The sequence below is a fragment of the Eptatretus burgeri genome, chromosome 10 (genome assembly GCF_056783735.1).
Source record: "Eptatretus burgeri isolate ZD-2024b chromosome 10, Ebu_testis_v1, whole genome shotgun sequence".
Taxonomy (NCBI): domain Eukaryota; kingdom Metazoa; phylum Chordata; class Myxini; order Myxiniformes; family Myxinidae; genus Eptatretus; species Eptatretus burgeri.
The window spans coordinates 82,523,158-82,537,357 of record NC_140970.1 but is presented as its reverse complement, the minus strand read 5'-3'; the positions used below and the strand labels follow the sequence as shown (position 1 = coordinate 82,537,357).

Here is a 14,200-nt window from a genome sequence, read left to right as displayed (position 1 = left end):
ATATTGCTTCTTAATTTAATGGAGAAGCACATGAGGAATGAAAGAAGTAATGAATAACTATTAATCAAGGAGAGGGGATATTATTAATTCTAACGCTAAAAAATGGTCATTATTTAGCCTGATTGATCAAATGTTTACTCCATGGTGACATGTACATTCAATGCTGATTACCTTGCAATATCCATGATGTGAGTGCAGGGTGGCATGATTTTGAACGGAAATGCACATATCGTAAAAAGCGATCAAATGGCTTCCAATGGTGTGATACACGTCATTGACCGGATACTTGTGCCAGATAACCTGCAGGTGTTTGGCGTGGACCCTTCAACTACCACGGTAAGGCTTATAGTGTGTGACCTTTTGGGTTTGTGGTTTGTTTGTTTTTTCTCCTTCAATACCCCAATCCCTCAATGACTGTCGGAAAGATTTGTGGCAGTTATAGATACAAAAGAAGGTCACATTAATTGTTGAATATACATAAAGACAGATATTATTTTTACAATTATAATAAGTGTAACTATCCTTCAGAGTTTTTTTATGTTTGTTTGATTTTTTTTTGTAAACAGTCAAGATCCCTATAAAGTGTTTTTGGCTTCATATTGTCACAATTTATTTTGTTTACACATCTAAATGAATAAGTTGTCTGCCGGACTCAAACGTGTGTTTTGTTTTTTTTCATGGACGATATACAGTGCCTGCAGAAGGTCGACACCCCCTTTCAAAATTTTCACTTTTTGTTGCCTTTTAGATGAGAATTAAATTGCATCAAATCAAACTTTTCCACCATTATTTACACATGGTAACCCACCACTTCCAAGTGAAAAACAAATTCTACAAATTTCAGAAAATTAATTTAAAATACAAAACTATAATATCTTGGTTGGAAAAGTGTCAACCTCCCTTATAATAGCAATTATAAATTAGCTCATGTGTAACCAATCACCTTCAAAAATCACAAAACAAGTTAATTGGCCTCCACCTGTGTTAAATTGGAGTGATTCTAATTATTACCTCCACCACCGAAGGTGAAGGACGTTATGTTTTCACCCCTTTCTGTCCGTCTGTTTGTTTGTCTGTCTGTTTTTGTGCATGATATCTCAAAAAGTTGTGGATGGCTCCAGATGAAATTTTGTGCACAAGTTCGGTGTATGACAAGGACGAAGTGATTATATTTTGGTGAAGATCAGGATCCAGATCTGACTACGAGAATTTTTAAAGTGATTCTTCACCATTGAGAGATGGGGCTAAACTAATATATAGCACGATATCTCCAAAAGTTGTGGACGAATTTGGATGAAACTTGATGGACTTGTTGGGTGTGTGACAAGGACGAATTACTTCGATGTTGGTGAATCGATCTGGATTTGGATACGATAATTATTTAATTGTTAAAGTGATTCTTCACCATTGAGAGATTTGGCCAAAAACGATATACAGTAGTACTGTATTGCATGATATTACAAAGATGTAATGGGCCTGATATGTTCTCGTGGATCAGTCATTGCCTGGCAGAGGTATGCACTAGACCGAATGTCCTTCTAGTTTGGGAATAAAATCAACTGTTCCTGTAGGTTTCCTCGGCTGGGTAGTACATTTCACAGCAAAGACTGAACCATGAGCACCAGGAGCTTTCAAAAGACCGTCGGGGAGAAAGTTGTTGAAAGTTGAGAAAGAAACCCATCAGGGGATGGGTATAAAAAATATTTCAAAGGCTTTGAATATCCCTTGGAGCACAGTCAAGACAATCAAGAAGAAGTGGAAGGCATATGGTACCACAAAGACGCTGCCTCGATCAGGCCGTCCCTCCAAACTGGATGACCAAGGAAGGAGGAGATTGTTCAGAGAGGCCACCAAGAGGCCAATGACAACTTTGAAAGAGCTACATTCCTTCATAGCAAAGAATGGTCACCGTGTGCATGTCAACAATATCCCAAGCACTCCACAAGTCTGGCCTCTACAGTAAGGTGGCAAGAAGGAAGCCATCACTAATATAAGCCCACCTTGAGTCCTGTTTGAGGAATGTGAAAAAAAACATTCCAGAGATTCTGAAGCAAAGTGGCAAAAAGTATGTGGTCTGACTAAACCAAGATGGAACCTTTTGGCTTAAATACAAAACGTTAAGTTCATGCAAACCCAACACAGCACATCACCCAAAGAACACCATTCCTACTATGAAGCATGGTGGTGGCAGCATCGTGTTATGGGGCTGCTTTTCATCAGCAGGTACTGGCAAGCTTGTCAGGAGAGAAGGGACTATGGACGGTGTAAAGTACAGGAGAATCCTTGATGAAAACTTGCTCGAGTCAGCCATGAATCTGAAACTGGGTAGGAGATTCACATTTCTGCAGGACAATGATCCGAAGCACAAAGCTTAAGCCACCCTGGAGTAGCTGAATAAGAAGAAAATAAATGTTCTTGAGTGGCCCAGTTAAAGTCCTGACTTGAACCCAATTAAACATTTATGGTGAGACTTGAATATTGCAGTCCATCGACGATCCAAACTGGGCACAACTGGAGCAATTTTCACATGAAGAATGGGCAAATATTTCACCATCTCACTGTGAAAAGCTCATGGACACCTACCCAAAAAGACTCATAGTAGTCATTGCTACAAAAGGTGCTTCCACCACATACTGACCAATGGGGCTGAATACTTTTACAACCAGTGAATTTTGATTTGTACATGTTTTTTGAGGTATTCCTGACGTGTAACCTCCTTCAACTCTAACGTGTTTCGTTTGATCCGTTCAGTTTTGAATAAAAAGTTAAATTGGAAAAATTGTTTCTCCATAATTCGTAATTCCGGTTCCGGTTTTTTGAGGCACATCACATCCGGTTGGTTCTCTCAGTGGTCTCTGCCAACTTTCTCAGAGATAAGTTTCTGGTTGTTGTTTGTCACGTTTTGACTGTATTTTGTTACCTCCATGTTTACTGGGTGTTCCTAGTTCGGTTTTCTTTCAAAATTTGTGGTTTCGTGAGTTTTCGTCAATCTTGTCATATCGGGTTTCCCTGAGGCCTATCCATCTTCCCGTCGATGTGCACGATCGTGTTTATTTGTATTTTCTCCCTATCAGTTCTTATTTTCTCCACTTTTCCCACTGCCCTCTTCCTATCCCTTCCAACTATACCCTCTGTTTCTTATCTTTTAAATATAAAAAAAAACAACAAAAAAAAAACTCCTTGCCTTATTCCGACGTAACCACGTGACTTCCTGTACCGAATCTTCTTCCTCCTTCCTCCGATTTTAGCCGACCCACATTCACCATATACCTTCACGATTTTTTTTTCTTCAACCTTTCCTTTACCTTGTCGACTTACCGGCTTCCTTCTGCGTTTGCTGATCCAAAATCACCAGACACCTTCATGATTTTTCTTCAACATTTCCTTTACCTAATCAAATGCAATCTTTATCAAAATAATAATAATAAAAACAAAAAAAAACCTCCGTCTCTTCAAATGTTTCAACTTCCTCTTTCAGACGTGTGGTTCTCGGTATTGTATCATAATTCACTGCTCTTCTTCTCCTTCTTCTTCTTCTTCTTCTTCCTCTTCTTCTTCTTCAAAAGACTTTTCAATTCAACCTTTCCCTCATCCCATGTCTAAAAAATCCAACTGTTACAACGTTTCTTTTCTCCATTCTGTTAATTCTCCTTTATTGCATCCCTCATGCAATCAATGTCTTCAATCACATCTCTGACTTTAAAATTTTTAAATCCCAGTTTGTTCATGTTGTATCAATCATCCTTTTTTTTCCAACTTCAGTGCCAATTCACCCTGTCGACTTAAATCTACCTCCTCCGAAACCCCTCACCTGTTATCCCCTCTCCTTACCCCTCCCATCTTGTCCCTCATCCTACCTTCGCTCTTGGCACCTCTTCATTGTCTTCTGCTTCAGTATCGGCTCTTCCTCTGTTGTCCCAAAGTGTGTGGTGTTCTAACATCTGTGGGCTCCATTCCAACTGAACAGATATGTCACTGTCTCACTCAGTACCCTCCTCAACACCACAAACATGCTCATTCTTTCATCTAATCACACCTCCCCCTCTTCCTAAGCCCTCAAATATTGTACCTGCCCGCTCCATTCTTCACCATACCACTACCAAGTCTCATCCTTCCCCTCTTTCAACCTCTCCCATCACTCTCCTGCACCTTGGCCATGCTTGCTCTCACCGTCTCCCCTCTCAAAGCTTCCCTCTCTCCCCTCCCTTTCAAAGCAACCTTCACACTCTTTCCCCCCTCCAAGCTTCCCTCCCACCTTTCTCACAAACTACCCCTCACCATATTCTCTCTCTCAACTCTCCCCTTTCACTGTTCTGCCTCCAATCTCCCTCCTCATACCCCCTTCTCAAAGGTGCCCCCCTCACATCCACAAAGCTGCCTCCTTCTCCCACCCTCTCTCTTCCATCTTATCACTCCACCTTCTCCAATCTTCAACTGCCCTCTGCCCCCTCTCTTATTACTCCCCATTACACCTCAACCCATCTCCACCGAGCCTTTTCTCATCATCATCCGGCCCTCTCCCCTCGCTCTTCTGCAATCCCCCACACTCTTTCAACAACTCTCCTTACCCCCTCCTCTCTCATCCTACCCCCTCCTCACTCATCCTACCCCCCTGCTCCCCTCTCCTCACCTGCACCCAAAGCCTCCCCCCCTCTCTCTTCCTCAACAGTGTGGACCTCAAACATCCAGGGTTGTTGCTCAAACCTGACATCTTTTCATGCAGGTTGCCACTGACAAACCAGACATAATTTGCTTAACAGAAACTTTCCTCCTTCAAAACATCTCTGACTCACTAGTATCTCTCGCTGGTTACTCCCTCCTCCGGTATGACAGACCTTAACCTCAACCTGGTGGAGGAGTTGCTCTCTTCATCAAAGACTCTATTCCTCACTCTCCATGCACTGCCCTCACTCCCCCATATCCCCAGGAATACCTCTGGATACGGCTTCCCTCCACTCCCACCTCATGTTGATGTGCATGTTGTACCGTCCACCAAACAGTGACGACTCCATACATCTCGCTCTCTGAAAACATGGTCCAACTTCTGTCCTCTCATCCCAACTCTCTCTTCCTCATATATGGTGACTTCAATTGTCATCATGCCAGTTGGCTGGGTGTGGGTACCTTTCTCACCTGCCATGGCACCTCAGCAAAAAACTTCTGCCACTCATTGGTTCTGACACAATCTGTCAACTTCCTGACCTGGATCTCACCAATGGTACTCCATCTTTTCTGGATCTGATTTGGACCAATTTCCCAGAAAAATATCTGCTGTTCTTTCTCTGCTCCAATAAGTTCATCTGCCTACATGCTTGTCAAAGTAGAGATCTCTGGCTGTTATTAGAGAACCACCTCAGTGCCGTCAAGTCTGGCATTTCACTCAGGCCGACTGCTGGGGTCTTCAAGCAGCCATCAAGCTTCCATCTCCCATCTCCACTTTCTCCTGGTCTCCCATCTCCACTTTCTCCAACGTCAACTCGTCCTGGGAATTATTTCAAAGAAACTTGCTCTCTCTCATGCACAAATTTATCCCATCTCATCTTCAGTTGTCCTACCCTTCCACCCACCCTTGGTACACTGAAGCTTGTGGCGAGGCAGTTGTCCTGAAAGAGCTTGCCTTCACCTCATGGAAGGCAAATCCAACTGAGAGCAATCTCAGTTCCTTCCACAAAGCTCGGAACAAGTGTGTATCTACCATCAGGAGAGACAGAAAACAACATCTTTCCAATTTCAAGTCTTAAATCTCAAACCTGTCTCCCCCTTCCAAATCCTGGTGGTGTATAATTAACTTCCGCCATCGAAGATCGGAGGTTACTGTTTTCACCCCTGTCTGTTTGTTTGTTTGTTTGTTTGTGAACAGTATTACGGAAAAACTTGACGGATTTCGACGAAACTTGGTGGGGGGATTAGGTATGGTCCAAGGATCATGCCATTAGATTTTGGACTTGGTCCAAAATCCAATATGGCCGCTATGGCAGCCATTTTGAAAAAATATTTGAAAATATATTTTTTGCATTTCTACATGTTTTAAGTTATTTCCAACCCCCCCCCCCCCAAAACAAAATTCTTCGAGAAAAAAAAATTTTTGCAACTTTTTTTTCAACAAAATTTCTATTTTTTTTTTTTTTCATTTCTACATGTTATAAGTGATTTCCAACAAAAAAAAACATGCCAAAATTATAATTGCGGCTGATTTTGGAACTTCAGGTGGATTTTACCCACGTAAAATCAATTTCTGTCTCAAGGAATCTAGTTATGACGAATTAATTGAATATGTAAAAGTTAAAAGTAAAAGGGAAAATTGCAAACTATAACTCTGTGAGCACTGTTGATGTCAAATTGAATGAATAGGATATCAGGTTCACTTGAGTGATCTGGCAGTATTGGCGGCGGAGGTTTTGCACTCTACCAAGTGCTCCCCCTCTAGTTAAGTCTGTTTTTGGTGTATGCTCCCCTCCATCCCCTCCATTACCTCAAATAGCTGCACAGCTGAAACTGCACGTGAAAAGGCTGAATGCCTAAATTCCGTGTTTGCTTCTAAATCTTATGTTCCAAACCCATCGCTTTCTGTACCCACCTTAACCGGTCACACCCAGCTGTTCCTGGACTCTGTGTCCTTTTCTCCTCACAAGGTGGAGAGCTTGCCGTAAAACCTCGACTGATTCTGCAACCGGTCCAAACGGCATCAGCCCACATGTCCTAAAAACCTGCTCTGCTGCTCGTGCTCACCATCTCTACATTCTATTCACCCTCTCATTTGCTCAAGGTCATTTGCCATCTGCTTGGAAATCAGCAAACATTACCGCCCTGCATATAAAAGGTGCAAAAACAGATCCCTGCAACTACAGACCAATCAGCCTTCTCCCAATCACCAGCAAGGTTAAGGAATCCATCATCGCTTCAGACATTAAATCCTTCCTCTTCTTAAATGGCTTGATTTCCGATCATCAATTTGGATTCAGACCAGGTCACTGCTTATTCAGACCAGGTTATTATTCAGACCAGGTCACCAGATATGCTGCTTTTGCTCTCCCAACAATGGATGGAGATTCTCAATGGCAGACGTGAAATCAGAGCCATATCCCTCGACATATTGTGTGCTTTTGACATGGCCTGGCACCCTGCCCTGCTCCAAAACTCATCCTATGGTATCCAAGGACATCTCCACTCATGGCTTGCAGACTTCCTCTCCTGTCATAGCCAACATGTGGCCCTTAACTCTCATCCTCTCTCCCTATCCAGGCTGGAGTTCCTCAAGGCAGTGTTCTGGGCCCTGTTCTTTTTTCTGGTTTTCATCAATGATCTCTCCAACTCTCTAGAAAATCCTCTTTATCCCTTTGCTGATGACTCCACCCTCTGCCGTATCGTCTGTCATCCCTCAGATCAGCAAGCAGCAGCCTCTTCACTCTCTGCAGATCTCGATAAAATCACAAGCTGGTTCTACACGTGGAACATGTCTTTCAATCCTGACACATCTCACACTCCCACTATGTCGCTCCGAAAGGACCGTCTGGAAAACTCCCTCATCTACTTTCTCAACAATCCTCTTGAAGAAGTCCTTTAATTGAAGCTTCTGGGTCTCACGACCTGCCATGATCTTTCCTGGGAAAGCCACATTTCCAAGCTGGCCTCCAAAGCTGTCAAGGCATCCTCTGTCATGCAAAGTCCTTCCTTGGCACTGTCAAAGAAATTCTCAATTCCTTCTGTACATTAGAGTCATTTATTAAAACAGGAAAAAACAAATACAAACAAACATATCGATTTGGAGAATCGGGGCAACATAAGCAACACTGCTTCCCAAACTCTGTAATGCATGGAAACTTTGAATTCTTATGTATTATTCAGTGAGACGAGGTCTGTTTACCCTCCAAACATGCTGACACCATAGCTGGCGCGTTGAGGGTTCAGGGAAGAAATCACTCACAGCTCTGTTGCAGCAGTCATCTGGAGGTCAGCTTAATTTTGAAGGGATCAGGAATATTTATGACCTAAAGGTTGATAGGAGTTTTCAGAGGGGGTGAGATCATCCAACGATGTTTTGACCATCCTCAAGATAGAATGATGTCAAGACTGCAGCCCTTTGGGTACTAAGATGATCACACATGGCTCCTTGGTCTGGAGGTCAGCAGGTCAGCCCGCATTGAAAAGATGAGGAAAAATTTTATAATCTGAAGCTGACAAGAGTGTAAAAAGACATCTGGATATCACCTGAAGCAAACATTCCATAGAAACTCGAATAGTGCCTCCAACCAGACTTTCAGATGCCAATATAATTGTTTATATTTGAGAATCCCTTGTTAAGCAGAATAAAATGAAATGATAGGTAATTCTATTACACTGACCAATAATTAAAGATTAATTGGAAGGCCAATCTGTTTTGGGGTACAAGGGGCACTTTTTACCAAGCAGATTGGTCCTCTTCCAGTTTAAGAGATATGAGGTCATGTAAAATGCAAATATATATATATATATATATATATATATATATATATATATATATATATATATATATATATATATATTCAAAAAAGATGCATGTTCAAGCACATCGATTTAATAATCAAGTTGTATTTGAGTACATTTCTAATTAAAGGGTAACAACAATACATTGACTTTTCAATCAAGTTTACTTGGCAACACTATTATTATTATTATTATTATTATTATTATTATTATTATTATTATTGTTATTATTACTAGACATGCATGCCCGTAGGTGCGTGCCAGTATGTGCAGCTTCGTTCTCTCGCTCTCGTAAACGACGACTGGATTGGGGCATTATTTCAATTAGATCGGACCAACCGTATCATAAATGGCCATAACTTGGGAAACATACTCAGGTCCCCAGCATCACAATTGACGTCATATTAAACGAAGAAGAAGAAGAAGAATTATGACGCCCCCTCTCTCTCCCCCCCCCTCTGTCACCCCTAGTCTCGCCCCTCCTCTCTCCCCCCTCCTCTTTTGCCCCTCCTCTCTCCCCCTCCTCTTTCACCCCTCTCTCTCACCCCCTCTCACACCTCCTCTCCCGTCCCCCTCTCTCGCCACCTCCTTCTCTCCCCTCTCTTGAATTGTGACACCTCTGTCTCTCACCCCTCCTCTCTCCCTCCCTCCCTCCCTCCCCTCTCTCGCCCTCCTCTCTCTCCCCCTCTCTCACCCATAGTCTCGCATCTCTCGCCCCTCTCTCTCACCCCCACTCTCACCCCCACTCTCACCCCCCTCTCACACCCCTCTCCCGTCCCCCTCTCTCGCCACCTCCTCTCTCCCCTCTCTTGAATTGTGACACCCCTCTCTCTTACCCCCCTTTCTCCCTCCCCTCTCTCCCTCCCCTCTCTCCCTCCCCTCTCTCCCTCCCCTCTCTCCCTCCCCTCTCTCCCTCCCCTCTCTCCCTCCCTCTCTCACCCCTCTCTCCCGCCCCTCTCTCCCGCCCCCTCTCTCCCGCCCCTCTCTCCCGCCCCTCTCTCCCGCCCCTCTCTCCCGCCCCCTCTCTCCCACCCCCTCTCTCCCGCCCCCTCTCTCCCGCCCCCTCTCTCGCCCCTCCTCTCTCGCCCCTCCTCTCCCTCCCTTCTCGCCCCTCTCTCTGTAAATGTATTCACAAATGTCTACCAAGCACAACAATTAATTCAAACCTTGGGAAAAAAACAGCTTTCAAACCCTTGGGAAACAGCTGTTTCCCTTGGGAAAATTCAAACCTTGGGATTAATTAATAATTTGAACAATTAATTCAAACCTTGGGGAAAAAACAGCATCATACTCAGGCACATACTCAGATCCCCAGCGTCGATTGTGACGTCATACCAAACGAAGAAGAAGAATTGTAACGTCAATCGTGCAAAAAAAACAAAATAAATAAATAAATAAGCATTTGTGACGTCATTCGTGATGTCATAGCACCGTGTCCTGTCATTGGTTGACAGACGTTATTGGTTGACAGACAATATATAGGTCATTATTGGTTGACAGACATTGGTCATTGTATCACGTTATTCTTTTTATTACTGCCAATTATTGTGCAATTATTATTATTATTAATTTGGGAAAAAATGGCATGATATGGTGGAACGACACTTCAGCTGCGATATATACACCTTTCCAACACTTAAAAAAGCAATAAAATGGCCGTAACTTGGGAACCGCTCGTTCGATTGATATCAAACCTTGAAAAGGCACATCCGCGGGGCCCCGACAATATTCCTGGCAAGTTTCAATCAGATCGGACTGGTGGTCGTTGAGAAACGGCGGTCGCAGACAGAGAGACAGACAGGCAGACAGACACACAGGCTGGAATTATAGATAGATTATCACCCTTAAACCAATTATGCTAATTTTGGAGAAATTTGCATTGACTGCACACCTCAGCTCTTGACCACATGCTCCTGCCTCTCACCTTTTTCGGCTTCACATTGTGGAAACCAAGGCATTTAGGATCATTGGTAAATCCTGCGGTGAGGCTGAGTCTTTGGGTCTCTCACTCTCTCTCCACAGGCAGGTCGGTGGTCTTTCTGTCTTCAACTGTCTCCTCTACGGTCTCATCCCCCCTGTTCTGTCTGAGATATTTCTCCCCCATATTTCGGCAGGGTGCTCAATGTCTGCCAACAACCCCCTTACTGGTAAAACTACCAACATCAAGAATCACTGCTCATCTTCACTCTTTCATTCCTCTTTTTTTTCCTGCCTTTGGAACAAACTCCCACACTCTCTTCAATCCCACTCTTCCCTTCAGGTCCTCAAAACAGCTGTTTTACCCTGTGTAAACCATCTCCTTTCTGGACCTTTCCAGAGATCTCCTAATGTCTCTGTTCCCCACTGTTTTGTCCTTCCCTCTCCCGTCCGTCTTATCTCCTGCTCCCCTTGTTGTACGTTCTGTGTGTTTGCTCTCACAAGACCCTCGACAGTGTGTACAAAAAAAATACATATATTTCATTGAAATGTGTCATTTTCGGTCGTGGGTGAACACTTTTGCAGGTCACTGGACCATTCTACACAGTCTGTAAACGATAAGTATTTTGACTTCAAAGTTCATACCACTGTGCACTGTCTGTAAACAGCAAAAACCCACAGACACTTCTCAAATCGTCCTGCCGATCAAGATCACCCGATTTACACTTTAGAGATCTATTCTGGTGTCTTTTTCAGCCTTGGTAGTTATAAAAACACTCGAGGATGAGAATAAAAGCTACTTTGTAAAGGCTTATTAAGGTTCTCTACAGCAGACTTTTCAAAGAAAACAAATTTGCCACCAGAAGAGTTGGCTCGCACCAAGTCCTCTCCAGACTGCGTGGGGTAACTCTTCTATTAATACCATCTAGTTCATGTAAAGAGGTCAAAAGTTGTAAAATATAACTATTGTTTGCAATCTAATTGGTTGCTAGGCAATGGTAAGAGGTGGAGTTAATGATTCAAAGTTGAAGACAGACGTTAAGTGGTGGAACTTTTAAACTGAAGTCAAAAACAGTAATCGTCATATTATTGTGGCTGCTTCCGCGTTGCACATCTTTAGTAACAGAGCGATTTCAAGTTATCGTGTGATACAGGTCAGTGGCCTCTGTCTTCTTCCACCTCCTTTCTGGACTTGCACCCTCTGCCCCTCCGTGCTTTCTCCCCACCCCCTCCCTCCATGTTTCTGCAGGTTGCATGTGGTCCACCATCAACCCTTTCCAGTTAAACTCCCAAAATCCAGAATAACTGTTCACCTCCACTCAATTGTGCCTCTTCTTTCCTGCCTGTGGAATCAACTTCTATGTTCTCTTCAATCTCAGGTCTTCAACACAGCTGTTCACCACCATCTCAGGTCATCCCCCATCCAAAACCATGATCTTTTGTTCACCCGTTAAACCACACTCCACCCCAAAATTTTGCTTCTGTGTCCATCTTACCCACTACCTGCGTTCTCTCCTACCCCTCATCCTCATGCACATCCCTTGTTATCTGTCCGTGTCTATTTTTGTCCTTCTGCTGTTGGCATGTTCCCCTTCTCTTTCTGCCGTTTGTTTTGTAATGTTGCCTCCTGATCCATTATGTGTTATTTTGCTTCCACAATCCTTGACTTTGTCTACAAAAAAGGTGTGGAGACATTGCAGGAGGTCATTGAAAGATTTCCACTACATTCATATGAAAAAAATGACAAACTGTTAGAGTTCAGAGTTTGTGTTAACCACTGCCAAAATGACAGCGTCCGGATAAGAAATGCTCTGCTGAAAGAGAAGCTCAACAATATCCAGTTCTCATATTAAGATTTTGATAATAACTGTTCTTTTATGTTCTGAAGCCAGACATTGTCATCAGTAACTTTCCACCATATCCTTTCTGCTCATGCAGCTAGAAAGTCCAGCTCTCCTCGTCATCCCAAAATCCTTATCCTACCATTTCTTAAATTAATATAAATTGTATCTGGAATGGGTAGTGACCAATGCATTAGCCCACATGGCCTACCATCCTAATAAACATGCCACTGTATTTTTTTTATTTTTCCAGCCCAACTTCACACAAATGATGGAAAATGAGGGCTTCAACACATTTGCACAGCTACTGCAGGTAAAAATCACAAATGGTTTGCCTTTTATGTCACAATTTTTCCTGAACTGTGTTTGTGGCCATTTCAAGCCGACTATCTTTCCTGTGTTTGCAGATGTGCTAACAGCCTGCACTGCACGCTACTGTTAATTCTTACTTTATTTTTCTTACCTTTTCGACTGTCATTCAAAATTTTCACAGCCTTTCACCCACCTCCACATTGTCAGCACTTTTCCTGTCTAAGCTCTGTCATTTAGGTTTTCCCATGAGTATCAGCATCCATAAAGCAATAAATTTGAAAAACCTTGTCCGATTAGCAAGTTGCCCGTGCCCACACGGGATTCTAAACAGGGTAGGGATTTAAGTGGCAAATATACAAATAGCATCTTCTGTCATTGAGCCGACAATCTGGGAGCAACAATTCCCATTTATTGCCACATCTGATGCAATGTGAATGCTCTAATGACAGCGTGGTGCTCCATTTGAAACTGTTTGTCCGATATATGTAGCATTTTGATGCCAAGGTTCTGTAATAAATATTTGTATTCATGTCAAAGCCAGTGACCAATTATAAATGAATAGTAGGATGTCACTCCCAATTTTCCTGTCGATATTTGTTCCTTATGGTGTAGATCTAAGAGTAGGTGAGTTATTGCTGCCACTCTGGCTAAATTCCAAATTCTTCGTATAACCAGCCATGGCCATTAGAGGAGGTGGACGCAAGCAACTGTAACAGTCAAAACCATTTTTCCTGACTAGTTATATCCAGTTATAATCTGAGCTTGCCCACATTGTTCCCCAGACATGTTATTAGCAAGACCATTTCATACCTTGGCCTATATCATCTGAATAATCTAATCATCAAACATCTCTCCACCCCCACTTTTCTCCCAGACTACTATAATGTTGTAATTAATGCACATTGATGTCTCATAGTCTCTGACCTATATGTAGTAAATGTATAAACTTCTCCATTGGACTTAAATCACTTTTAAAAATAATGTATTCAAACTAGCCAAAAAGGTGGACTGAGCAGAACATAATAGCCAGAGTAGTGGTCCGATCAGAACACAATCACCAAATTAGTCAGCCCAGCAGAACACAATCACCAGAGTAGTGGTCCAAGCAGAACACAATAGCCAGATTAGAAGGCCTAGCTATGCTTTATATACGTATACACAGCAGCATAATCTTTCTGAAAACATAAAAGGTGGTCTCTAAATCAAATGCCGAGAATAAAGTCAGTTTTGTTCGTTGTTGTCATTTTAAAAGGACAACAATATATAATGAACAATCACAATTTTCTTGTTTGTAAACTTCAATTTTAAACCATGCCCCATTGTCATGCAATATGGATAACCTGTCATTCATCGACATTAACAATTCACACATGCTGTTTGACATTGTCATGATTTTAATGCTGCAACATTGTTTGTTTCTTCTGATCCCTTTGTGCAGAATATACAATAAAACAATAATAAATGCTCTAAACCAACTCTTCTATTAATGGCCCTCACCAAGGTTTAATGATGACTTCAGAGCGATGGTGCAAGTGTGTATGCCTATCGCAGACGAGAATATACCTGGCACAATCTGGAAAGGTGGAAAGCAAAATTAAGAGTCAAACTCATGTCTGCTTCAGCTCATTGGTGATACCAATGTGTACTGCACATAATGAGAAGGCTGC

General features: G+C 42.6%; 1 protein-coding gene across 1 annotated transcript in view; it reads left to right on the top strand.

Moving 5' to 3' along the window:
- STAB2 (stabilin 2) overlaps positions 1 to 14,200 on the top strand; it is a 426,796-nt gene that overhangs the window by 330,272 nt on the left and 82,324 nt on the right. The window contains exons 49-50 of the mRNA XM_085899123.1: positions 199 to 336; positions 12,475 to 12,534. Coding sequence (XP_085755249.1) covers positions 199 to 336; positions 12,475 to 12,534 — 198 coding nt within the window. The remainder of the gene's footprint in view (positions 1 to 198; positions 337 to 12,474; positions 12,535 to 14,200) is intronic.